Here is a 26671-nt window from a genome sequence, read left to right on the forward strand (position 1 = left end):
GATTATTTCACCTCAGCCGGTCGGATTAAAATAAACCGCGCTGAAAAAAGGTTTTTCTTTCAGGAAGCTGCTCAATGGGCTCGAACAATGTGAGGCCTGTGCGGGCTGCGGAGTGGCCTACTTCCCCTCGCACTGACCCACATACACTTCACACTCTCCAGCTGAAGAGCAGATCAGGAGGCTTTGATGAGGTTCGACACAGAGGGATCAGGAACAGTGTTTGTGGATGTTCACAAATTTAACACATAAAGATCAAAGATGCAGCTGTTCCTTAAGAGTTTTTTTAAGATTAACTCTAACGTGGAAGTCAAAACCTGCTGTTGGACACATTGTTACTGATGTTGAGGCACTGCTGGGATTTGAACCCAGGATCTCCTGTTTACGAGACAGGCGCTTTGACCAGCTAAGCCACAGCGCCTCTGTGTAGTAATTTATATATCATATTAAGATATTAAGACTACATCCAGCCATTGACGTTAGTGAATGGACGATGCACCTCTGATTGGTTCTTGTGCCGTCACAGTGAAACTTCAGTCCTGTCAATGACATCTGTGAACTGTAATGAGCAGAGGTGTGTTCTCTACTGAGTACCTTTCTCATTAGTTTTGGGCTGACATAGATTCGTCATAAAACAAGAAAAGGTCTATTAAATTGTTGGATTTGTGTCGACTTCCAAGAAAAAAGTGTTGCTTTATGTTGTGTAAAGTTTTATTCAGGCAAAGGCTGGATTAGAACCCAGAGAGCTCAGCTTTGACCACTTTACTCTCACTCATCTTCTTCTACTCTCATATTTAGGTCTGAGTCATATTTGATAAACAATAAACAACAAGTTGTATTTGAGGCACCGCTGGGATTTGAACCCAGGATCCCCTGTTTACTAGACAGGTGCTTTGACCAACTGAGCCACAGCGCCTCTGTAGAGCAGTTTCTTACATGTCATATTACAGCTACTGAACAACTACAATCCGGTTAAAGTTAGTTAAGTAAGAAAACTGCGACTATGTGAGAGGTTCCATCTTAGTCTTGTCCCACAACTGTTCACAATGAGGCACTGCTGGGATTTGAACCCAGGATCTCCTGTTTACAAGACAGGCGCTTTGACCAGCTAAGCCACAGCGCCTGTTTGTGGCAGTTTATACAAAATATTAAGAGTTCAATCTAGCCATTGACATTAGTAAAATAATGAAACTTCAGACCTGTCAATGACATCTGTCAACTAAAATGAGCCGAGGTCAGTTCTCTACGTACGGCCTTTCTCGTTAGTTATGGGGCTGACCCCGTCCATTCAGACAATTTTTGATTTGACCGGAAAATGATTAGTCCAATCACATACATGTTTCTTAAATTTTCCAGATGCATTATAACCTCTGACTGAGGTGCTTCAAAGCAGAGATGATCTGTTGGAGGCAGTGCTGGGAGTTGAACCCAGGATCTCCTGTTTACAAGACAGATAGTTGATGGGTCTTGCCCTTCCTATTTAGACCAGTTTCCTTTTGTCCGGAAACTGTATGGGCCAATCACATCTATGTATCTAATGGAGGGCAGGTTTGACATGTCATATTACAGCTACTGAACAACTACAATCAGGTTAAAGACAGTTTAGTAAGAGTTCTGTCACTATGTGGGAAGTTCCACCATAGTCCTGACCTACAACTGTTCACAATAAGGCACCGCTGGGATTTGAACCCAGGATCTCCTGTTTACAAGACAGGCGCTTTGACCAGCTAAGCCACAGCGCCTGTTTGTGGCAGTTTATACAAAATATTAAGAGTTCAATCTAGCCATTGACATTAGTAGAATAATGAAACTTCAGACCTGTCAATGACATCTGTCAACTAAAATGAGCCGAGGTCAGTTCTCTACTTACGACCTTTCTCGTTAGTTATGGGGCTGACCCCGTCCATTCAGACAATTTTTGATTTGACCGGAAAATGATTAGTCCAATCACATACATGTTTCTTAAATTTTCCAGATGCATTATAACCTCTGACTGAGGTGCTTCAAAGCAGAGATGATCTGTTGGAGGCAGTGCTGGGAGTTGAACCCAGGATCTCCTGTTTACAAGACAGATAGTTGATGGGTCTTGCCCTTCCTATTTAGACCAGTTTCCTTTTGTCCGGAAACTGTATGGGCCAATCACATCTATGTATCTAATGGAGGGCAGGTTTGACATGTCATATTACAGCTACTGAACAACTACAATCAGGTTAAAGACAGTTTAGTAAGAGTTCTGTCACTATGTGGGAAGTTCCACCATAGTCCTGACCTACAACTGTTCACAATAAGGCACCGCTGGGATTTGAACCCAGGATCTCCTGTTTACAAGACAGGCGCTTTGACCAGCTAAGCCACAGCGCCTGTTTGTGGCAGTTTATACAAAATATTAAGAGTTCAATCTAGCCATTGACATTAGTAGAATAATGAAACTTCAGACCTGTCAATGACATCTGTCAACTAAAATGAGCCGAGGTCAGTTCTCTACTTACGACCTTTCTCGTTAGTTATGGGGCTGACCCCGTCCATTCAGACAATTTTTGATTTGACCGGAAAATGATTAGTGATTAATCACATCCATGTTTCTTAAATTATCCAGATGTATTATAACCTCTGACTGAGGTGCTTCATAGGAGAGATGATCTGTTTGAGGCAGTGCTGGGATTTGAACCCAGGATCTACTGTTGACAAGACAGATAGTTGATGGGTCTTGCCCTTCTTATTTAGACCAGTTTCCTTTTGTCCTGAAACTGTATGGGCCAATCACATCTATGTATCTAATGGAGGGCAGGTTTTACATGTCATATTACAGCTACTGAACAACTACAATCAGGTTAAAGACAGTTTAGTAAGAGTTCTGTCACTATGTGGGAAGTTCCACCATAGTCCTGACCTACAACTGCTCACAATAAGGCACCGCTGGGATTTGAACCCAGGATCTCCTGTTTACAAGACAGGTGCTTTGACCAGCTAAGCCACAGTGCCTCTCTATTTCTGATCTCATATTTAAATTTCATTCATATTCAAACTGACATAGATTTGTCATCAATTCAGAAAAGGTCTTGTTTGAGTTGTATTGACTTCGAATAGGAAAGTGTTGCTTTATTTTGTGTTGGTTAAATTTGTTATTTAGGTGAAGTTTGGATTCGAACACAGAGAGCTCAGCTTTGACCAGTGTTTTCTTATTCATCTTCTTCCACTTATATTTAGGTCTGAGTCATATTTGATAAAAAAATATTATATATGTATTTGAGGCACCGCTGGGATTTGAACCCAGGATCCCCTGTTTACTAGACAGGTGCTTTGACCAACTGAGCCACAGCGCCTCTGTAGAGCAGTATTTTACATGTCATATTACAGCTTCCGAGCAAGTACAATCAGGTTAAAGTTAGTTAAGTAAGAAATCTGTCACTATGTGAGAGGTTCCATCTTAGTCTTGTCCCACAACTATGCATAAAGAGGCACTGCTGGGATTTGAACCCAGGATCTCCTGTTTACAAGACAGGCGCTTTGACCAGCTAAGCCACAGCGCCTGTGATTAATGCCATCAATGTAAAACGTCAGTCCTGTCGATGACATCTGTAAACTATAATTAGCAGAGGTGTTGTCTTCTGAGTACCTTTCTGGTTTGTTATGGGGCTGACCCCGTCCATTCTTGACTTGTCCTGAAACAGTTTGTTCCAATAACATCCATGTGTCTAACACAAAAGGTTGAGAGGTTCCATCATAGTTCTGACTTGCAAGTGTTCACAATGAGGCACCGCTGGGATTTGAACCCAGGATCTCCTGTTTACTAGACAGGTGCTTTGACCAACTAAGCCACAGCGCCTGCTTGTATTGCCTTATTACGGCTACCGAATAATTTGTGTTGACTTCGAATATGAAAGTGTTGCTTTATGTTGTGTAGTCTAAAGTTGTTGTTACAGCAATGCTTGGACTTGAACCCAGAGACTTCAGCTTTGACCACTGTTTTCTTATTCATCTTTTTATCACTATATGCATTGGGGGCATGGAGACCATGTGATTGACAGCTGGTAGAGTCCAATGGGTGCAGGCTCTACCGTCCTGCTCCTCCAAATATGGTTACCTCTGGTTTCAAAAGACCGAGATGGTGTGCGAAAAGCAATGGGTGACATCATGGAGGGTTTTCATTTCAGCCGCAGCTCTGACTCGGTTGAATTTATACAGTAATCAGTCCCTCAGTGCAGTTGGGTCTGCTCCAGTAATCTGAGCCTGGAGTCTGGACTGGACCAGTATCCTGCCACTGACACTGTCAGGGGCAGCCAACAGCTCATCTCCAGGGGGCGATGTTTCATTCACGTCCGTTAACCCTCATTCAATGGAAATGTCAGTGAGATGAGTGAGAGCGAGATAAGCTAAAGTATCAGAGCACTATTTAACCTTTCTCACAGTTTGTGCATGTGTATCTATAGAAAGCTCAGCTGCTGCTGTTTTTATAATAATCCTGCAGACGTCTGCTGTTTCCTTGCAGTCTGTTCACATCACTGCTGTCACTCTCCCTGCAGACACACTAACAGATGAATAACGATAGAGTACGATTACTGTAACTCTTACAGTAATAATTCTTACTGACATGGCCATGTGTTCAGGGTCTTTTTGGTTTGTGACGTTGCTCCTGCTCTTCATACTAAACTTCAAAAGTGAAGGTCTTAAAGAGTTGTAGTTGAAGTGTAGTATGAGGAATACTGAACCTACTCTCTTTATTTATGAGAAAAACCTGCAAGGCATACACACCTGCTGCTTCTGCTCCTCCATATATCCTCATATACAACATCGGAAACCTTCTTTCATTGTCCTATGTCTGCACGAACTCCTCCTCTCTACCCAGCTCCATTTTTAGCTACATCTCCACCTATATCTTCTAGTTCGCCTCCTTTTCCATCACCCCATCTCCACCATGGTCCTACATCACCTTTCCCCTCCTGCCCCTGCTCCAGGTGGAGAGATCAGAGGTCACAGTGTTCAGACCGGAGCTAAAATAACTCCTGTGGATGGAAATAGAGCGGTTGTGGAGGAGTGCTGAGAAAGACAGAGCATAGAGGGTCAGGGGGGATTTCAGGGGGTAAACAGAGCGAGTGGATGGGACTCAGCAGGGGTTAGTGCTGTATGGACAGCTGTCAGGCCTTTAACTCTCAGACATGAACACTCGTGTGCTGTCATTGTGTTCGAGGCGCCACATAGGCCTCTGGGCTACAGACGAGCCGCATGAGTGAAAGGTCACAAGGTCAAATCTTTAAAAAACGCAGTAATGTTTCCATCACAGGCCGTTTGTCGTGCTCTGGTAAAATCTGACGTCTCTGCAAGAAAATCCTGCTGAGGATCAAATGTAGTGGATGAAAACTGTCACTTTGTTTTAGGAGGTTTCGTGTTCGGATGTTTGTTAAACGTAGATGTGGATTTAAATTTTTCCGATTTTATGCTGATTCGTTACAGACACAAAAAGAGCGGAGGGAGCAGGTTTATCCCAAAGAAAAAGTTCACACACTCTGTTCACAACCCATTAGGTTGACGACATCAACCCAGGACAGGATCCTGGGTTCAAAAAGGCACTGCTGGGATTTGAACCCAGGATCTCCTGTTTACAAGACAGGTGCTTTGACCAGCTAAGCTACAGCGCCTCTTCGTGGATGCCTACTGTATATTGCATTTTAAAACTACAATCTCGTCAAAGACCAAAAGAAGGTATTACAGTGTCACTTTAATCTGGAAAACAGAACTATCACTTTGTTTCTGGCGAGAAACACTGAACAACTGTGTTTATTCATGAGAGAAATCCACAAGACACCACAGGGATCCAGAGAGGCGATGTTTAAATAAGCAGGATTTTAAATAACTGACAGGCACTGCTGGGATTTGAACCCAGGATCTCCTGTTTACGAGACAGGTGCTTTGACCAGCTAAGCCACAGCGCCTCCTTGTGAGTCTTCTTCTCTTACATTAAAACTACTAAACTGTGTTAAATGTGGAGACTTCATGGCTCCAGGATGTTTATTTGATTCAACAGAAACAGGAAGGAAAAGCTTCAACTAAGCTGTATTGTTTTTTCTTTGTTTATACAAATTACCTTACTGGGGGTTTAATAGAGCTGACTTTATTCAGAGAGTTTGCTCTGTGTAAAAGGCACTGCTGGGATTTGAACCCAGGATCTCCTGTTTACAAGACAGGTGCTTTGACCAGCTAAGCTACAGCGCCTCTTTCTGGTTGTCGACAATCCTGCCAAAGACAGTGAACAAAAATCATGAAGGTGTGAGAGAGTCATTTCATTCTGGACACCCGACCAATCAATGAACTTATATTGATTTTTTTTATTATTTATAATGTCAAAGATACATGTAGTGTGTTTCTGGCATCACACACAAAATTAAAAGACAAAGAGAGTATCTATAAGAACCTGGAAGAAGAAGAGACAGTTAAAGAAACTGCATGTTTGATAGAGTGGAAGGCACCGCTGGGATTTGAACCCAGGATCTCCTGTTTACAAGACAGGTGCTTTGACCAGCTAAGCTACAGCGCCTCTGTGTGAGTCTTTCCTGATTATGTATTTTCTCATCTGACTGTAACAGTGAGGCTGTAAAACAAGTTCACGATGACCTCCTGTTTACAAAATAGCTTCTAGTCATGTACGTGTCCTAATAACTTCTGATTAGTGTTTATTGTTAACGTGTAATGTGAGCGTAGATCAGCGAGAGAGCGAGGAGGGAATAGATACATTAGGGTGATATGGCACAGAACCTAGCGGAACGCATTCACAGAATAAACAGACATGAGCAAAAGTTAAAGGGTTTCCTCAGTAACATGAAGGCACTACTGGGATTTGAACCCAGGATCTCCTGTTTACAAGACAGGCGCTTTGACCAGCTAAGCCACAGCGCCTTCACAGCATTGCATGTCCAGTTAATTCTGAATAGAGCGTCTGATGAAAAGTCATCTGGTGGTCATCCATGAAATGTGTTTGTGGGATAAACCTGCTCCAGCTTCTCTTTTTGTGCTGTGATGTGGGTCGTGTCCTCGCTGTGCTCTCTCAGGTAAATGTCAAAATGAAACTCTTCACCTGCGATGGATTTTCAGATTAAAGGCACTTTTGTACGCCGCCATATTAATGAGGAACTTATTGAATAATTCTTTTCCCATTTGATGAATTGGTTTTTGGATTATGTGCCTGAAGGATTCGGGTTGACGTGTGCACTGACCTGTGCTGAGTGTCACTGGACGTGTTAATCACTCACAAACCTACTTCCAGGATATTGATTGAAGAAGAACGAAACAAAAACAAGTCGCAGCTGTGACTCTGTTCAGCATCAAGTTACATCACCTGTGCAGTTATTGATTCCTCGGGAACAAACGCACAATCTGAACGTCTTTGTGTTTGTGTTTGCACAGATCACTCCGGGCAGCAAGGCGGCGCAGGGAAACCTGATCCAGGGTGATGTTATTGTCGCCATTGATGGCGTCGGCACCGACGGGATGACTCACCTGGAGGCCCAGAACAAGATCAAGATGGCCAATTACAACCTGGCACTCACCATGTCCAAGTAAGAACCAGTGGTGGAACGTAACTCAAGTATTTTTGCACATTTTTCTGCACTGTGCTGCTGGGGTAGAACGCAGTAACTACATATCTAGAGAAAACTGGGTTATGACCTAGATTAGATTTTTATAGGAAATATATATATATAGGAAAAGGTCAAAGGTCACGATGACCTCCTGTGTTTGACCAAGTGAGCTCCTCGTACGCCTCGAGGGGGAAAAGTTAGTTTCTTTGGTCTGTTTCTCAGGAGGTTTTTCAGATCACCTGCTTAGAAAACCAGCTTTCAGATCGAGAAGCACCAAAACTGAAAACAAAACTGAAACATTCCAACATATTATTTTAGCGACAGAAATGTTATACTAACATAAGAACCAGTTACTCTAATATTATACCTAAAATTAGAAGTTGGTCTTTGGTATGCAGTCTTAGCTGCTGTTGGAATCCCACAGGGAAAAGATGTCCTCTGCAGACGTCCATGTTGGGCTGTTTTTGGTGACTCAAATCTTACTCATTTTATCCCGAAGGTTTGTGACTGAGGAGATCTGATAAATTCAGTGAGGAAATGAATGTTGGTCCACACAGAGCCGAGAGCAGAGGCTCATAACCACGAACCCTCTGGGTGATGAAGATAAGACGTCCGGCCGAGGACGAGGGGCTTCTGTCCTGTTTCTGTTCATCATGTCTTCATGTCATTTAAGTTGTTTCATTAGTGTAAAGTGGACGTTGAGGCCTGTGGTGGACTGCAGGAGACACGGGTCAGGAAATAGACGTAAAGCTCGGACACACAGCAGCACATGTAATAGAGGCTGTTTGACCTCTGCTTACCCTTCGCACTGATGTAATCGGTGACACAGAAAACACACACACACACACACTCAAAGCAGAGGGAATAGTCATTTCTTCATTTTTATTTCAGGGTCATAGTGGGGTTTTTTCTTCCTCGCAGCACAAAATGACAAATACTAATTTCCAGAATATGTTTTGACTTATTCTTGTGTTTGAAATGAAAGATGGAAATGTGGTAAATTGTATATTTGGTTAAATTGTGAGCAAGCCTCATTTTAAGCAAAGTATCGCAGATTTTCAAGGTGAATCTGCTTTATTCTTTGTTTGTTTTATTTTATAATTCAGCTCACAGTAAAAACCCTTGTGGATATCTGGATCTTAAGTTATGAAAGAAACAAGTCTCACAAATCTCGTTGCCTGGACGCAGAGACCCGGCCGACCAGCGGCCGACCAGCGGCAGAGTGATAACCGTTAACATGCCTGAAGTAATCAAAGCCACTAACTGAAAAAATTAAGACGTAAAGATGAGGTTTAAGTTTGGATTTAAAGGCCTCTACAGAGTCAGACAGTCTGATGTGAGCAGGGAGGTTGTTCCAGAGGACGGGGCCCGATAAGAAAAAGGCCCCTGCAGTCGGCAGACTTCTTTTTAACTCTGGCGACAGACGGGAGCCCGGCACTCTGAGACCGAACAGCAGAGGATGGAGTGTAAGGTTTAAGGAGATCAGACAGGTATGAAGGGGCCTGTGGGTCATCAAAAGCACCTTAAAGTCTGATCTGACATGAGGACGGAGCCAGTGGAGCGAAGATAACATTTGTGTAACATGGTGACTTTTTGCGGATTGAGTTAAAATTCAAGCTGCTGTGTTTGGAACCATCTGATGAGTCTGAAGTTCGATGATCGTGGACGCAGCAGGTCTGAAAACATCATGTTACAATAATCCAGTGAATCCAACATCCAGAATTTTAGCTGATGATAAAAGGCAGCCGTGCTGATGTCGTGCTAATCAACAGAGAAGGAAGATGAATTTATTATAGTGTGTGTGCAGGTTTGTGCACAACTTTCTGACCCTTTGCTCCCGTTGCTGGTGTTTGATTGATTATTGCTCGTTTTTTTTCAACATGTATTATTTCTTAAACCTGAGGCTCAGAGACATTTTCTGTCGTCTGTGACCTTTGACATTTAATTTCGTCCTTTCTTTCTTATTTGTAGCTGAGGAATAGAAGCTTTTTTTCCCTATGTTTAAAGGTGGAGCTTGTGAAATAAGCGTTGACACCGATTCAGAGTTTGTTCTTTCTCGCTCTGTGTCCCTCTGTTGATCAGTAAACAGAGTTTTTCCACCACAGTGACCCACATACTGAAGGATTTCATGTATAAAAAACATTTAACATTTACACAACAAATTCCTTGAGTTTCAAACAATATAAGGCTTTTATTTAGGAGAAGGTTTGGATTATTAAGCAGCTGGGACAGAATTATCACACTATCATTCCTTAACAAAGGTCACGTGACAGTTCTCTATCTTAAAGATGCCATAACACTAGTATTAAAGTTCACATGGGGATCATCACCTGTTTTATTTCCCTTCCTGCAGGTCGAAACGTCCCATTATGATGCCGCCACCGAGGATGGACGCTGTGATTCCCATGATCCCTCACCAACAGGTAACTCTACCCAGAATGCATTCCCACTTCTGAAAACTGCAGCAGAGGCTCCACTGTGGTCAGATTTGAGGCTGAAATCAGCAAATCAGTAAATTTGTATTTATTGTTTTTGGATAATGTTACGTTTTGTTTTTTTGTTCTCAATACATTTGGACTGTATGATTATTACAGTATGTTGTCACACACACACACACACACACACACACACACACACACACACACACACACACACACACACACACACACACACGCACACACTCTGTGGAAGAATCTCTCTCAGACTGAGGATGTTTCAGTCACACTGGTCCGATGAGCTGCTGCCACCTGGTGGCCACAGGAATTCATGAATACTTTCACACAAAAAAAACTAATTATGTATTGTCGCGTCCGTCGAGTAAATAAATGCAAAGATCAATAACCTTAATCCCTGATTTAATTAATTAGATTAATCTTTTGAGCCCGAAGAGATATTGATAAGAAACATGACAATAATTGAAAATAATAATTTTATAAAAAAGTCTGACTTCAAAAGGCCTCAACTAAGGCAAAAAAAAAAATTATGAAATTAATGATCAAAATTAACATGATCTTGACATATTTATGAAATTAAACTTTTAGGGTTTTATTTTGATAGGATTTTTTAGTGTTAAAGAAAAATCCATAGCAACTAACATTACCTTGCCTATAAAACACATTGATCAGGTATTGATAGTTGTCTCCTCCTCCCGTCTCCTCCCCCCTGACTCCCCTTCCTCCTCCTCGCCCGAAGCCTCAGTCAGTGCACGTCAACGGCCGCCTGTCGGCCTGCAGTCCCTCCTCCGGGCCTGCAGAGGCAGACTCTCCTGGGAAGAGAGCGGTCAGCCCCGCTCAGAGGAAGCAGTATAACTCCCCCATCGGCCTGTACTCAGAGGAGACTCTGAGGGAGATGGCAGCGATTCAGGAGGGTCGGCCGGCGGGGTAGGTGGAGAAGACAGTCAGGTTAACGACCGGGGGAGGAGGTGGAGCCGCCCTGCTGGCAACAAGTGGAACAAACTTAGATTGATGTCGAGACCACGTTACCTGGCTAGCTAGCTTACCAGAATCAAACAAATAGTTTTCTCACTTCAAAGATTGTTTTTTAAAGAACTGAACCACAGGTGGTAAATAAAGATGGACGACATGACAGACACCAAAACATGTTCATAGCCCCCTGGTGGCTGGTTGCAGTATAGGTTCAAAACCCCGCCTCCTACATGTTAGCAGATGGGACATGGACCAAACAAAAAAAATCAAAGTAGACGTTAAAAAAAAAGACTGAGACAACATGATTGACAGCTGTGACTGACTCAGGATTGGTCAAATGCATGTATGGGCGGAGCCTCGTAACAACGGCTCCACTACTGTTTAGACTCTGGCTCCAAATGGCGTCTAAAGATTGCGGCCCCCTTATCTCAGATGTTTTAGAAAGAGACAAGTTGTCCATCTTTATTTACCGTCTATGAACTGAATACTTTACATTCTATTCTGTATTTTTTAATCTTGCCACATAAATATAATGGTCCTGAGCTGCAAAACACAATAATTAAACATAAATCACATGTTGTGTTGTTTTGAAGCTCAGGGCCTCCATAGATTTGGCTCAGCTACATTATCTGCTGCAGCTCCACCTCTGAACCCCCGAACATTAACCCGACACATCGACCGACACACAGCCTCCGTAGGACTGATGTCTCGTTCTGAACATTTTAACCCTGAAGAGAAGGAGAAGCGTGGGCTCATCGGATCTTTTAGTGTTTTCAAATCTCCCAAAATCAAAACATGAGCTGAAAAATAACCACAATAGAAAATGAAGAGTCGTTGATGGAGAAGACGAGTGTTTAAAACGGGGATGATGATGGAGACGGTCAGTGAGCAGTGAGGAGGAGGGGAGACGTCTCTGTGGGTTTAAAGGGAAGAGGCGCATCCAATAAAAGCACATGACAGGAGACGCTCAACACACACACACACACACACACACACACACACACACACGCACACACACACACACACACACACACACTCACTCCTGCAGCAGATCAAAATACACACTTCCACTTTAAGCACTCACATCTTTCAATCAGAGGGGAATATGTGACTGTTACCATAACTGTTCATAATCAGTTCATCACACCGACACAAACAAACACACACACACACACACTTTTTCCCAGCATGCCTGTGGTGTTTCCTCAGTTAACAGTGCGATTCAGTTTCTGCTTCACCAAAGATGCCAAACACCTGTTGGTTCCTCTGGCTGCTGTTAAAGGTCAGGGAACCTTCTGGACACACACACACACAAACACACACACACACACACACACACACACACACACACACACACAACCCTAACAATTCATACTTCATACATCACTTCATATTAAACCTGAAAACAAACTCTGACATGTTTCGTCAGGTTCGATTCCCTGATGATAATAAAATGTTGCTTGTTCCTTTTTAAATTTCTTTATTTACACATATATACTGAATCTGTCCTCACTCAGGTTTGACAGCGTCTCAGCCTCGGACGCTCTGACTCCTCTGTCTTTACCTCGGCTCCTCTCGGACCTCTGACCTTTATTTCCTCCCTCTCTTTAGCCCGGACGATATCATAGTTCTGAAGTGAAGTGTTTTCTAATGACTTCATCTCCTCTCTCTTTCTATCTTTTCTCTCTCGCCTCCTTTCGGTCGGACCAAACAAGGTTTTCTCCCCCGCTCCTCCCAAGTTAGTATCCTCCTCCCCCGTCCTCCCGTCCTGTGTGTTTGCTCTGTTTGGGTTTTTTAAGGCATGGTTTGATTCTGTGGCTGAGTTTAGATGCACCCTTTGTTGGGATCAAGTCTGGGGCCGATAATATGAACTGGGTCAAATTACAAATTACACATAAGACTGGTGGGAATAGTTGGTCTCTTTATGTCCTATTGAAGCTGTTTACTCCGTTTTTATTTCCTCATCGTCTTTTTTAAGAGAGAGCATCAGAAATGATACAGCAAGAGATCATGTGAAATCCTTCTGTTCCCTGGGAATTCTCTGGTCTACAAATGGAAGCCTCCCTGTTGCCAGGGTGTCGCTAACCAGTGAGACCAGACACTGATTTATTAATAAAAACCCAGGTCATAGGGATCTACAGTGGGAACATTAACACCTCTGCGTCCAAAATAAATCCAGCAGGGGCAGATTTATCCTCCAGGGATAAAATGAGAAAATGACTCCACTTCTCACTTCTCAGTTTATGACTCACCGTCAGTAAATGTGCATCGTTGTGGTTTTTTGTTTGTTTCTGAAAAGCTGCTGTTGTTGTTTTTAACCAAAAAACTAAAGAGATAAATGATTCTGCAGCTAATTAAGTCAAAGTTCAACTTCATTATTTGTTAAAATCCTCTCTGGGTGTTTGTGAATGTTTGTCTCTGCTTGACTCCTGAGGCAAATTGAAGTATTATTTAAAATACAGTGTTGAATGCAAGTGATCAAATCGGAGCTGCGCTGCTCGTCTGATACGAACGTGTGCGTTGGCATTTCTGCTCCGACAGTAAAGGTCACGGTTTGACGTATGTTTCTGTAGAAGTGAGCTGCTGTGACATTTCACGGTGGAAGCATGAGGTTTGATGGATGTTTTGTTTAAACACGGGAGATAAGATCAAACCTATCATCTCCAGCTTCACGTCCTGATGTGCTGTGTCGGTTTGTTGTGTTTTCTTCTCCTGCTTGTTGTGAAGTGAACCTGGACGTAGATGATGAGAGATGCTGGAACATTCAGGAAATTAATTAACTGAACCAATTAAACCGAAATAAGCAGATGTCAATCCACATTTATTGGACTTGGGATTGAAGTCGACAGAAAGATGCAGAAGAAAATGTGAAGTTGTGTTTGATGAAAGCAGAACATTTTGATTTTCAAGGAGACGTATGAGCTGCGTCCTAAATCGTCTGTTTGCTGTGAGCATGAGCGTCCTGGACTTTTCTTCTTTTTAACACAAACCTCCGTCAGCAACATCATCTCTTCACTCTCACCTTTTCCTCCCACTCTCCTTCACTCCACCTTCCACCTGTTCCTCTCTCCATCACTGCCTCTCCACACACGTCCCCCTCTGCCCAGCAGTGCCGGCTTCAACCCTGCCACGCTCTCTACCCATAATCCCATTGAGGTGAAGGGCCCCGGCGGTAAGGCCACCATCATCCACGCCCAGTACAACACGCCCATCAGCTTGTACTCGCAGGACGCCATCATGGACACCATCGCAGGGCAGACGCAGAACAAGGGGCACGACGCTGGGTAAGAACAGCACCACCTCCTCCTCCTCCTCCTCCTCCTCCTTCTCTTCTTCGTCACTCCTTGTTTCGTGGATCTGATGGATATCACAGAAATTAATCCCACGTCCAGTCAAACAGACTCTTCCCTCCCCTCCTCTTCTTCTCCCTCTGTTTACTTATGTTGTGGATTCACTTCCTCTCTCCTCCTGTCAGTGACTGGGACTCAGTCCGTCAGCTCGGTTGTTCTTCTTGTCGAGGGTAGAGATGCTGGTTCAGTGTAGTTTTCAGTGGATGGAGACGGTGTTTTCCAGGGTTTGTTGTTGCTTTGTTATCGTCTGTGTTGCAGCTGTTGTGACTTTATGTCAGAGTCTGAGTGTGTGTTGAAACATCCACCTTCATTCTAAATATCATATACAACATGTATCACACAGACGTTTTCTCGACAGACGTTCAGATTAGACGTGTTGGACCGTGGTTGGTCTGCATGTTGATCTCAGCTCATTGTGATCTCTGTGGTTTGTGTGTCATACACTCTCAGAGATGGAAAGGTTGAACATCTGTCCATCATTCTTGTGAACGCGATATGTCACGTCCTCTCAGACTCACAGATTAACTGATCAGATTTCGGTTGTGAAAGGTCAAAGTTCAAGGTCACAGTGGCCTCACAAAACATGTTTTTAGCCTCCTGAACATTATATCTCACGTCTGTCTTCAGGGAATCACTTTAAATTTTGTCCCATGGACTCATAGATGAACTGATACTGAAACTGCTAGTTGGGTTTTCAGAAGTCAAATAAATTTTAAGAAATGTTTTTGCAGCTAAAATTGCAAGATCATTGCACACACACACACACACACACACACACACACACACACACACACACACACACACACACACAAACACACATACACACACACAGAGAGAGATAGATATATATCTACTTGTGTTTCATGGTCGTTAATAATAAAAACAATCTTCTTCTAATAATCTTCAAGTCAAAGACAAACTCAAATGTGTGACTTTAGTTTCACTTTAACGTGCACGCTCCCTGACTGGAGACGGTTGTCTGCATCTTGGCTTTTTGATTTTTCATGTTTCCTTCATGAGAGACAAACGTTGTTGTTCTTGTTGTTGTTGTTTGTGTGAGATGAAAAAACAAACTGTTGTGTTTGCGTCTTCCGGCTCAAATCAAACTAACAATTAATTTTCTGATCTTGTTGGAAAATTGCATCTGCAGAACTCTCTTGTTTTTTTTTTACTTGAGGATAAATGATATTGCTCCAAACATCTTCGAACCCATTCTTCATTTCATCTGTATTTTCACCTCCAGTGGAACAGCTCGAATTAAAATGTTACTCTGATCAGAACCATCGAGCCGTGATGAGAAACCATTTACACTGAGTCCTCCTCCTCCTCCTGCTGCTGCTCTCTCAAGGTCTCACCACACTCTCGGTCGGAACACAAAACTAAACCAAGGAAATAAAAGTTGTGTTTTCTTCCCTCGGAGAGTAAACACATAAAAGAAAGAAATTCTGAAGAGTTAAATTGAAATTAAAAAAGGTTCTGAGCCTCGTTCTTCTCCTTCTCTGTTACTCCTGTTTATAACAAACAAAAATCTAATCTAAAAATATTAGATGTTGTTTTCATGAACTTGTTTTACAGTTGCTGCAGAACTCTCTGGCTTATCTTCATTTCATTCAAAATCAAATCAACACCAGTTGAATATTGCTTAAATTTAATAATTTAGTTGATTTAAATATATTTTATCTCTTCACAGTGTCCAGAAATAACAGAATAAAACAAAAACTGATGTTTTCGTTCATTCCTGGGATTAAATCTGTAGCTTCAGAGTCTCGGTGTTGACGCTCTGTGGTGTCGGGGGTGTGTGTGTGGGGGGTGATGTGGTTACAGTAGTCTCCCAGTTAAAGATCATCTCGTAGACAGCGCCTCTCCGGTCTATCAGGCCGTGCAGAGCGCCGAGAGGGACCCGGACGTGGGGGAGTGGGGACAGCGCGGCGGCACCATGCAGTCCAAGACCTTCCGGGTCCTCGCCCACATGACCGGAACTGAGTCCTGTAAGTTTCATGTCACTGCTGCAGATTCATTTAATTCATGTTGTTGTTTCCTAAACTCAGACATCAAATGTTATAACAGCAGTCAGGTAGAAACACACTGAGGGAGATGGAATTACCTGAAGTCACTATAGACAGATATTATATTATTTCTATTCTATTTTTATCTGTATGTGTCCTTGTGTTTATACTGTATATTTATTTATTACTTTTACTGATGCTTATTGTTTGACGTCCTCTTCGATGCAGATTTCTTGGTTATCTTATCTTATCTAATATCAAATTGATTAATAGCTAAATAAATAACATTAAAATCCAGTTTTTACATGAATGCACGAGTGATAATAACCTAATGATATAATTTATAAAAGTGTATTAAACTTTACTGATCTGCTTCACTCACGTCTCCTCCTCTTCCTGTTGCAGTACCAGAGGATGAGGAGCAGGAGGCGCTGAGGAGCAGCAGGTAGGCAGCAGAGCTCCATCAGTGAACTGCTGAACCCCCCCCCACCCCGAACCCCCAGCTGCTCACCCGTTCACCATCAACCCCCCCAACACACTGAACTGAATCTATACAGTGATCAAATAATTGTTGTGCAGGAAAATTGCTAAATGTGCTGAGTTACAAGTGAAACTGTTACAGACCTGAAACATGAATCTTACTCAGTTTTCATCACAGAAAAATGTAAAGAAGATCAACAACATGTTTATTTATACGTTTCATTCATCGACCAAACAAAACAATTTAAATATAAAATCTTGAACTAAATCTAGACATTAATAAACAAAGTAAACCATTCAAGATGAGGCTTTATGCTGTATGAACAAACCGTGATCACTGAGCGACAGATGCTGTAAATCAAAGTGTACAGAGTCTGTTCAGTGTCTGAGAGGACGAAGCTTTTAGCCCTCCTCCTCTTCCTCCTCCTGTCTGACTGATGGATGGAGCTCTCTCTCCTCCGTGCACTTATTTAATCATCTCTCCATTATGCACAATCGAAACCTTCCTCCTGAAATACGACCGAATGACGTCCAATGACTCACCGTGAATCAATAAGATCAGAGGTTGAGCTTTTATCCTCCAATAAAGAGACTGTGGTGTTTTTTTCTTTTTGTCCTGAAGGAAGCTGCTCACGTTCAGATTTATTTAAAACTGAAACCATCAGTCGGCTGGATTCTATAAAGTCTGCTCACACAGATGATTTGAAGAAAAACCTATTGATTTTATTCAGCTGCTCTGTTATAATCAGAATTATCAGTTTCATGTTCAGATGTTTTCAGTGTTTCCTGACGAAAATGATGACAGACAGTGGAAATGTAAACAGCTTGAGACTAAAGCACACAGCAAATAGAAAATAATGAAAATATGATAAACAGAAACCATAATAACACTGATATATATATAAAAGATCACAAATAACTGAAATAAGATGGAAAAGATATTTAAAAACGTCAATACAATAAAATAGATAATGTGCATAGATTCAGAATAAAAATAATAATTATGATATCAAAAGAAAATTTATAAAACATAATTGTGTAATGCTTAACTAGTTAATGGCATAAATATAATAATAAAAATATTATAGATGAGCCAAAATAAAATACAAAATTTAAAAGGATTAAAATCTTCTCTCTAGAAACCGGGGCTCATCCATGTTTTCCAGAAGTTTGGTTGAAACTTGAGCTCAAGTCGAATTTAAACATGTTGAGTTTCTTCAGATGAGACAGAAGAAACAATCTGCTGCACGAGAAGGAAAGAAAATGACGCTTCGATTGTTGAAATGAAGAAAAAGTCAAAGGTTGAATCTGTTTTTGTTCTTTCAAGGTTTTTTTAACAAATTTAAGGGAATTTTGACGTCAAATGAAGAAAAATAAAACATTTTACGAACGTCCTCTTCAGCCTGAGCGATATGGAGCATTTTGGTTTTTGCATGAGATTAATAACAAGCTTGATCTTTTCTACCTTTTTCCAGACTTTAACTAATCTGATCTGTGTATAAACAGTTTATATACAGTATATATATAATTGTATATACAGTATATATGTATATAAGGACTGCATGTGTACATATACAAATGTATATACTATATATATACTATATATATATATAGTATATATATTTGTGTGGTTCTCTCTCTCTCTCTCTATCGCTGTTGCTGCTAATACCCCCCCCCCGTAGCCCTACTGAGCATGCTCTGACTTGTGATGGCTCCGCCTCCGCTGTGCCAGCTGTGCAGCCTCTGGACCACGCCCCCTGTTCGCCTGACCCCGCCCCTCACAGGTAACCAGTGCATACATCTCAGCAGAAGACGTTTGGATTTATTAATCACATTATTTGTTTGTCTTTGTCTCATAAAAACATTTTTTATGTCAAACTTGAAGATTCATTATTTAATTTTAGGTTATTTAAACTTCATGCATGAGCAAATCTACGATGTTGTTTACAATCAACAGAAGAAATTAAGTTCAGTCAAATAAAAAATTATCTAATTAAAGATAAAACAAGTTATACAGAAGTTAAACAAAAATCATGCAAATGAAAATAAATCTCATTCCAGTAAAAGTACACACAATCAAATGCACTGATTTGTCATATTAGTGACATACTGGGGAATTTTGACCCTCCTGGCTCTCCATAGAATTGACTTTTGATGTCGGCTTTGATAACAAATTTCCTAATCACTTGCTGGTTTGTGTTGAGTTGTTGTGTTGAGTTTTGTGTCACTCGCTGGATTCTGTTGAGTTGTTGTGATCTGGGTCGGAGGGTTCCTATTCCTATGGTGGTTTGAGTGTGTAACCATGCGTGTTGCGTTCGTGTGCGACAGGGAAAGACCAGCGTCTGCTAAAGCTCCTGTTTGATGTGAAGACTCATCTCGTATTCATGCTGTAAACGTGACATGTGATGTCTTCATGTTTGTGTCGACGTGAAGAATCCAAGTCCAGTTTGTTCTGGTTTTAGCTCTGATTTGGGTCTCCTCCACCGTCTCTTTCGAGAACACAGTAGATGGATGGATAGACGCACAGAAAGACGGATGTGTAGACAGATCGGTCGATAGGCAGCGGCAGTAGGTGTTTCCGGTAATAAAGCCAGGTTGCCAGGTTGCAGGTCGTCATGGTGACCTCTGCTGTTGTCGTCTCTGCAGCTGGAAGCGACAGTCGGCCGCTGGTTTCAGCCTCCAGCACAGAGCTGCAGTCTCCAGGTACCTGCAGGGATCCAACGCCTCAGTTCACACGCCGCCTCCTTTTCAGTGCTACACCATCATCATCACCGTCATCTGCCGTCGGCTTCTTCTCCTTAACTCCTCACATGAGAGGAAACAAGGCCTCAGTCTGCTTCAGGATCAATAGTTTGTACAGCGACTTGTTCGGACTCTGCAGAGTCAAAGTGTTTATGTCTGTTTTGAACGTCCAGCCCTCATTGGCTCGTCCTGGCTGCATTCGGGAGTCTTTGTGTCTTTAAGATAACTTTTATCCGATTCTTCCAAGTTTGTAAAATATAGAAAAGCAGTAAGACAGACACGACATCCTTTACTAGTCATTTTCTTTAAGGTCGCTACAGTTTGGTAAGTTCCTGTTTAAAAGGTTCGAGTTCACGTTCACTCTGCTGTGGTTCAGTCTCAGAAATTCACGGTGTGGCTCTCGATTGTTTGCATGAAAAGTTGGTAGAATGGTAGATGATTCAATGATGACTTTGTCTGACGCAGACTGAGGTCTTTATTTTTTAGAGTGGGCGACCCTGATGGGATTCAAACCTATAACCTCTGCAGCTTCATCATTTCACCATCTGAATAATGAAACTCGAGCTTTTGTTCTTGTATTTGAGTTGTTGTGAGTGAGGCTGTGCGCTAACAGACGTCAGGCTGCTTTCATCTCCTCTTTTCTTTTGTTGCTGCTTTCGTGTTCTTCCTGTTTTTGACGGTTGTTTTTTGTTTTGGTGAGAGACGGATAAATTAAAGACTTATTTCTATGTGATGATATTTCATGGTGTGTGACACATGAAGAGAGACAGGTAAGTATTTATTTTTACACATTTAGACGTTAAATGTTGAAACTACAGATGCAGCTTGGTCCCTTAAAGTTAAAAGTTAAAAGGGTTAATTCTTTATTGTGACTGATGTATTTACTGAGTAAATCAACACCAACAGATATATTTAAAAACATTAGGGATGCACCGATATGGAAATTCTTGGCCGATACCGATACCGATATTTAAAACAACAATCTAGCCAATAGCCGATACCAATATTTGTTTATTACTTGCATAATATGAAAAACAGAAAAAGTGACAAGTGTAACTTTAGATGCCATGGTGTCAGGGGTAAATGACGTATTCTCCAAGCAAGCCTTTAGCCCCCCCCTCTCTCTCTTTTTATCTATATGACTGCTTGTGTGGCTGTAGTGAATGGGCAGAGGGGGACATTTAATTATGTGATTGGGAAAATTGGGAAAATTAAAACTCATGGACAACAGAAGGGGAATACAAAGTATGGGATGCATATTTGATCATGTCATTTATATCGTTTAAAATCATTTTTCAGTCTGTTTCCTGGCGTGATACGCTCGCTCGCACGCCGAAACCATCGGTGAAGGGCGCTGGCGCGGCACATCGCAGCCCATGTGAACCGCACAAAGGTTTAACGGGGTGGATGGGAGGCGCCTGGCTTTCCTTGGCGCTGCACTGCGCGGCGTGCAAGCGCCCGGTGTAAACCCGGCGTCAGTGTATCATAATCTGGATGCCAGATTGGCAGGCTGCAGAAAACATACCAATGAACATCGGCCAATGTTATCGGTGAAAGTCAAGTTTATTACCGATACGCCGATGGCAGTAAACGAGGCGAATATCGGCCGCTACCGATATACGGCCGATGCATCGGTGCACCACTAAAAAACATATTTCACAGACTCGACACAGGTCAAAGCTTCACTGACGAGGACCTGACTCTGAATGTCTCTGTTTGTCTTAATCATCATTTTTGTGTCTTTGTGGTCATTTTAAGTCACAATAGTGTGTGTGAGTCTCCTCCTGGTTGTATTTTGTGTGTTTCCGTTAATTGAACCACTCTCATGGTTGTTTTTGTCTCTTTTCATTTGTTATACATTTGTTTGTGGTTGTTTTCTGTCTCTTTATGGTCATTTCTTGTCACAGTGTAGTCGTCAGGAATCACCCTCCAGTTATTTTAGTGTTAGTGTTATTTTGTCATCATATTTGTGGTTGTCTTGTGTCTCTTCTTTGTTGTTTAACATTTCTGTCTGGTCTCTGGTTGTTTTAAATATTGTTTGTTGTCTGTTTCATTGTCTGAAAAGAAACATTAACACTTATAGTGGATGAAGGCTCAGGTGCAACACGCAGTCGAGGGTTAAACTGCAGAAACCAAGTTGCATGAAAAAGTTTCCCCTGTAAAAAAATCGATGAAAAGATCTGACGTCAGATCGACGATGGCGCTGAGGACGTGTTTATTTCATGAATCTGAGAGGTTTGCTTTTCGTCCTCCAGTCCGTACGTCCAGCCTCCTGCCATGTATCAGGCTCCACAGGCCCCGCCCCCGCAGCAGTACCAGCAGATCCCGCAGCACTACCATCAGCCCCCCACGCAACACGCCCCTCCCACTCAGCAGAGCTCCATTCAGATCCCGCTCTGCGCCCCCCCTCCCAAGGTGGTGAGCACCGCCTGTATCTACCCCTCCCAGCCCGGTGAGAACGCCTGCACGCTGGTTGACAACATATTGATCGATTCATTGATTCTGATTGATTGGAAGTTTTCTCTTTATGTTTTCTTCACCTCTAGCTCCACCTCCAGCTCCGGCCCCGGTTCCACTCCCTCAACAGCCTCGCCCTCCGGCCGCCGCCCCGGCCCCATCCCCGGCAGCTGATGCCAACAGACCCCCCTGGGTGACCGACAACAGCTTTGCTGACAAGTTCGACCCCAGTAAGATGACCACCACCACCATGAAGGTGCCGCCACTGCCCCAGGCCGCCCCCCCTCCGCCAGTGTTCATCCCCAATCCCTCCCATGTTGGACCTGTAACACCCAGCCCCGCCCCCATCACCCCCAGTCCCGCCCCTTTCCCTCAAGTGGCGAGGGGCGTGGCGCAGAGGGCGGAGAGGTTCGCCGCCAGCAGCCGTACACCTTTGTGCGGGGCCTGTAACAACATCATCAGGTCATTTACTATAGTTTTTATATTCATCTACCTTCATTAAAAAGGATAAATCTGCAGGAATCATGAAGTGAGTCTGGAAGATGCTGATGAAAAATAATAAAAACATGTTGTTGTTTGCAGGGGCCCCTTCCTCGTGGCCCTCGGCCGCTCCTGGCACCCGGAGGAGTTTAACTGTCACTACTGTCACATGTCTCTGGCTGACGCCAGCTTCGTGGAGGAGCAGAACAGCGTTTACTGCGAGAACTGCTACGAGGAATTCTTCGCCCCGACCTGCGCTCGCTGCAACACCAAGATCATGGGGGTGAGACACTCTACCAGTCTTTCACTCTACCTGTCCATCATTCCACCTGTCCACCTGTCCATCACTCTACCTGTCTATCACTCTACCATTCTACCTGTCTGTCCATGTCCACTTTGAACCAGACGAAGTGTTAACCTGTTGTGTTGTGTGTAACAGGAAGTGATGCACGCCCTGCGGCAGACGTGGCACACCACCTGCTTCGTGTGCGCGGCCTGCGGTAAACCTTTCGGCAACAGCCTCTTCCACATGGAGGACGGGGAGCCGTACTGCGAGAAAGGTACGATGACGCAAACTTTGACTTTTAGTGGTTTGATAAATAAAAACAGGGCTCAGAGTTTTGTCTTTAAGCAGCAAGAATCAACGTGTTTCAATGTGTGTCTGTGTGTTTGTGTGTCTCTCTCAGATTATATTTCACTCTTCAGCACTAAGTGTCATGGCTGTGACTTCCCAGTTGAAGCAGGGGATAAGTTCATCGAGGCTCTGGGTCACACCTGGCACGACACCTGCTTCGTCTGTGCGGTAAGAACCACAAACAGGCAACATGGTGGACAGTGAAGGACGCTGTCTGACCATGTGACCTCTGACACGTCGGTCCAGGACGATGTTGTTTAATATTTCAGTGTTTAACATATTAAAGCAACAATATTTAATTATATAGACTTAAATCAGCAGCTTGATTAAAGTAAATTTGATGTTTGAGTGAGTGTGAATATGGAGAATGTTTCCTCCTTCATTCACTGAACGTCTGTTCTCTGTAACTTTGGTGAGTGGGTTCGATCTCCTGTGAGAAGAACTGACTGAGAGTCACAGCTTCAACTGTCAGAATCAGCTCCAGCAAGTTGAACAGTGAAGCTGAACTGTAAAAAAGACTCAGAAGTTATTAAAAACCAGAGTTTATCTCCAACAGGAAACTTTTAAAATATGAAGAATTCTCAACAGAGTTTGGTGGATTTGTTACATAGTGTTACTTTAAGAGTTTGAGTAAAGATCAGATAGCAAGTGAAAGACGTTATGTGTGAGATGTGCACAGATGTTCATTGTGGCCACGTCCGTGTGTGTGACTGCAGGTTTGCCACGTGAACCTGGAGGGTCAACCTTTCTACTCAAAGAAAGACAAACCTCTGTGCAAGAAGCACGCTCACGCCATCAACGTGTAGACGCAGCAGCGACCTGTGGATCTGCCGCCTCACGGGAGAGGAGGCGACGCCGCCGAAGCAACACAAGACGACAACTTTTTCAGATGTGTGTAAATCGCTCTTTATGCAAAACTACACTTTGGTTTGAGACTTTATTTTCTGTGCATTAATATTCATGTTTAAAACGACGCTGCCTGATGAATCTGCTTCAAAAAACAGGAACTCATGAAAGAACAAGGTGTGGATGTTTCCTCTTGTTCATCCAGCTGATTTTATAATTTACTCTATTTTTAGGATGTTTTCTACCAGAGAACAACTGGTGTTCATGTGGAGTTTGAATAGGGAGTGCCAATTGAAAATACTGTAGAATTTTTCTGTACTTAATCATAATAAAATAATGTATTGATAAATATATATGTATAATATTTATATTATACTTAATAAATAATGCATTTAAATAAAAATATATAATTAAAATATTGCAATATAATTATGATATAAATTTCGTATTCAAAACAACTGAACTAATGAAACATTTACTAAAAGATTCATAATTTAACATAGAAAAAAATACAGTTATGATATAATAATTATTATTGTTATACCTTTATTTATGAAGCACCTTTCAAAACAGCTGTTACAACATGAAGAGAACAAATAAGAACAAAACATCACAGACAGGAAGCAGCTGTCGAATAAAATCTAATTGTGTCACAATCGAGACTCCACAGTTTCAACTGCAGAACATTTTTCTCATCATATCTTTGACGTTTCTTTGCTGATGTGCCTTTTTTTTATCATTTAAAAAAATATATATATTATGAACGTTTGGTTCAGCACTGCGATTTAAAACCAGAGTCTGTTTGTGTAGATACTAAAATATAAAAGTGTTTTTATCTTTCTGTTGTTTTTGTTTTTGCTTTTAAAGAAAACATGTTTGCCTCAGCTCTCAGTCGTGGACCCGGTCTGATGTGGTCTGACTGCAGCTGTGAGTCGGTGAAACATGGAAGAGCCTTGAATCTGAACAGGCTCTGACATGTTGGTGGAAGTGAGAGTGACAGTGAATGTAACCCAGATGTTTTGAACCTGCTGAGTTGAGGCTGCTGCCGAGCGTCGACCGTGTCTGAGGACCTGACGTGTAGCTACTAACCTCGTTGGCTTCACGTGCAGTAGCAGGAGTTTCGGTGCAACAAATAACCTTGAATTTAATATTTATTGACTCTTTTTTTTTTGGACCGTGTGATATTTATTGAGAAGCTAATATATCGTCACTGCTGCGCTCGGTGCTCGTCAGATTATTAGTTGTTTAATCCGTATTTGTTTTCGTGAATGTCCAGCATCACAAGGTGCATTTTGATGATGGATTTATTTTGTAATGACACTGTAAATGTTCTCAAACTGTCGGAGCTTGAATTTTTATTATGATGGCGTTTTCACCACAAAGCCACTGAATGGCTCAGTTCACACTGCAGACTTTTAGACCCTCTTTCTTCATTATATGACTTATTTTCTTTATCTCATGCACAAAAGATCTATACAAATATAATGTTTCTGAACTTTGACACAATTTACAGTTCCCATATAAATACAAGGCACCAGTGAACAGCTATAGGGAATTTCTGTCCTCGGTAATATAATTTAAATTAAGAAGCCCTTTAAGCTTAACTCTGGATAGCTTGCATTACCACTAGTAACCACAGGTGTCAGTAAAACAATAATTGCCTTGTATTTGTATAGAAATCTGTAGGGTTTCCCGTTAACTTCAATATACGTTGTGACAATTCCCAGGAAGTGAAGCCAAAACATATTGATCGCCCCCTGGTGGCTGGCTGTCGTATCGATCATAAACCTTTTCCAAAGATGGTTTCTGTCATTTGAAGTTGTTCTTATCACACTGAAGTTTGAGACGTCACCAACAGAAGAGGGCGTCGCCCATTTCTAGAATATTTTAGCTCCACTTTTTTGTCGTCATCCATCTTTATATACAGTCAACGAGGCAGCATCTAGTGGCCGTAAGAGGAACTGCACCTAAACAAACCAATATAAAGCACGTGTCAGATCCTACGTTTAATCGTGCTGTAAATAAACATGTTTAATCTTGTTTTCTGGTTTCTACAGTTTGCAGTGTGAACACAGCCTCAGGTTCACTGATGAATTCAAAGGATTTTTGACACAACTTTCTTTGGGGAAATGTTAAGTGTTCACACACTGACTCTGCAGAGTTTTGTGCCTTAACACCATCTGTGATCTGCTTGTGTGTGACTGACACGTGCACTCGGCCCGGTCTGATGAGCCTGTGTACAGTTTTTACTCTGAATATTTTATACAGTGAGTGTGTGTGTGAGAGTGTGTGTGTTTTTCAGAGAGTGAATGTGTGCATGCAGAACAGTGTGTCACCGTTTGTCACAGCACGTCGAACGAGGCAACGTCAGTATTAGTTTGTGTCACTGCGTCGTGAAGCTCTGACGCCACAGTTTAACTTTGTGTTAGCGAGTGTTTGAACTGGTTTTAGTGTCGATGAACTGAAACTGTTTCGATGTCACATCTCACGACTGAAGAAATGTTGGAAAGAAGCTGACGTCACATTGAGACTCTGCTCGATGCTGGAGGTGCAGCTGCTTTGCTACATTTCATCAACAGGTTTTGAATATTTCAAGAATATTTGTGTTGCAAGTTGAATAAACTGAACTTTAAACACTTGAAAACATTTGTATGTTTATGATAATTTTTACTTTTTCCTGCAG

General features: G+C 42.2%; 1 protein-coding gene and 14 non-coding genes across 20 annotated transcripts in view; 1 reads left to right on the forward strand and 14 right to left on the reverse strand.

Annotated features, from left to right (window-relative positions):
- Window positions 1–26632, forward strand: part of LOC117775082 (LIM domain-binding protein 3-like) — a 38187-nt gene extending 11555 nt beyond the window's left edge. For 2 of the 6 annotated variants that reach the window (XM_034607914.1, XM_034607915.1), the window contains 13 exons: window positions 7396–7547; window positions 9922–9991; window positions 10761–10948; window positions 16168–16331; window positions 16755–16794; window positions 18512–18613; window positions 19476–19532; window positions 21827–22023; window positions 22118–22490; window positions 22611–22791; window positions 22948–23068; window positions 23195–23310; window positions 23859–26632. In XM_034607914.1, coding sequence (XP_034463805.1) covers window positions 7396–7547; window positions 9922–9991; window positions 10761–10948; window positions 16168–16331; window positions 16755–16794; window positions 18512–18613; window positions 19476–19532; window positions 21827–22023; window positions 22118–22490; window positions 22611–22791; window positions 22948–23068; window positions 23195–23310; window positions 23859–23948 — 1851 coding nt within the window. In that variant the 3' untranslated portion in view covers window positions 23949–26632. Of the gene's footprint in view, window positions 1–7395; window positions 7548–9921; window positions 9992–10760; window positions 10949–12708; window positions 12732–14103; window positions 14278–16167; window positions 16332–16754; window positions 16795–18511; window positions 18614–19475; window positions 19533–21826; window positions 22024–22117; window positions 22491–22610; window positions 22792–22947; window positions 23069–23194; window positions 23311–23858 lie in introns of all 6 variants that reach the window. The other 4 variants (XM_034607916.1, XM_034607917.1, XM_034607918.1 and 1 more) reach the window with 4 other exon arrangements.
- Window positions 345–418, reverse strand: trnat-cgu. Its single transcript has one exon. It is a non-coding gene; the product is annotated as a tRNA-Thr (tRNA).
- Window positions 840–913, reverse strand: trnat-agu. The gene has a single exon. It is a non-coding gene; the product is annotated as a tRNA-Thr (tRNA).
- On the reverse strand, window positions 1047–1120 carry trnat-ugu. Its single transcript has one exon. It is a non-coding gene; the product is annotated as a tRNA-Thr (tRNA).
- On the reverse strand, window positions 1666–1739 carry trnat-ugu. The gene has a single exon. It is a non-coding gene; the product is annotated as a tRNA-Thr (tRNA).
- Window positions 2285–2358, reverse strand: trnat-ugu. Its single transcript has one exon. It is a non-coding gene; the product is annotated as a tRNA-Thr (tRNA).
- trnat-ugu lies at window positions 2906–2979 on the reverse strand. The gene has a single exon. It is a non-coding gene; the product is annotated as a tRNA-Thr (tRNA).
- Window positions 3247–3320, reverse strand: trnat-agu. Its single transcript has one exon. It is a non-coding gene; the product is annotated as a tRNA-Thr (tRNA).
- trnat-ugu lies at window positions 3454–3527 on the reverse strand. Its single transcript has one exon. It is a non-coding gene; the product is annotated as a tRNA-Thr (tRNA).
- On the reverse strand, window positions 3750–3823 carry trnat-agu. The gene has a single exon. It is a non-coding gene; the product is annotated as a tRNA-Thr (tRNA).
- On the reverse strand, window positions 5560–5633 carry trnat-ugu. The gene has a single exon. It is a non-coding gene; the product is annotated as a tRNA-Thr (tRNA).
- On the reverse strand, window positions 5854–5927 carry trnat-cgu. The gene has a single exon. It is a non-coding gene; the product is annotated as a tRNA-Thr (tRNA).
- Window positions 6134–6207, reverse strand: trnat-ugu. The gene has a single exon. It is a non-coding gene; the product is annotated as a tRNA-Thr (tRNA).
- trnat-ugu lies at window positions 6456–6529 on the reverse strand. Its single transcript has one exon. It is a non-coding gene; the product is annotated as a tRNA-Thr (tRNA).
- On the reverse strand, window positions 6815–6888 carry trnat-ugu. Its single transcript has one exon. It is a non-coding gene; the product is annotated as a tRNA-Thr (tRNA).
- Window positions 26633–26671: the final 39 nt, after the last annotated feature.

The sequence above is a fragment of the Hippoglossus hippoglossus genome, chromosome 15 (assembly GCF_009819705.1).
Source record: "Hippoglossus hippoglossus isolate fHipHip1 chromosome 15, fHipHip1.pri, whole genome shotgun sequence".
In the NCBI taxonomy this organism is placed as follows: domain Eukaryota; kingdom Metazoa; phylum Chordata; class Actinopteri; order Pleuronectiformes; family Pleuronectidae; genus Hippoglossus; species Hippoglossus hippoglossus.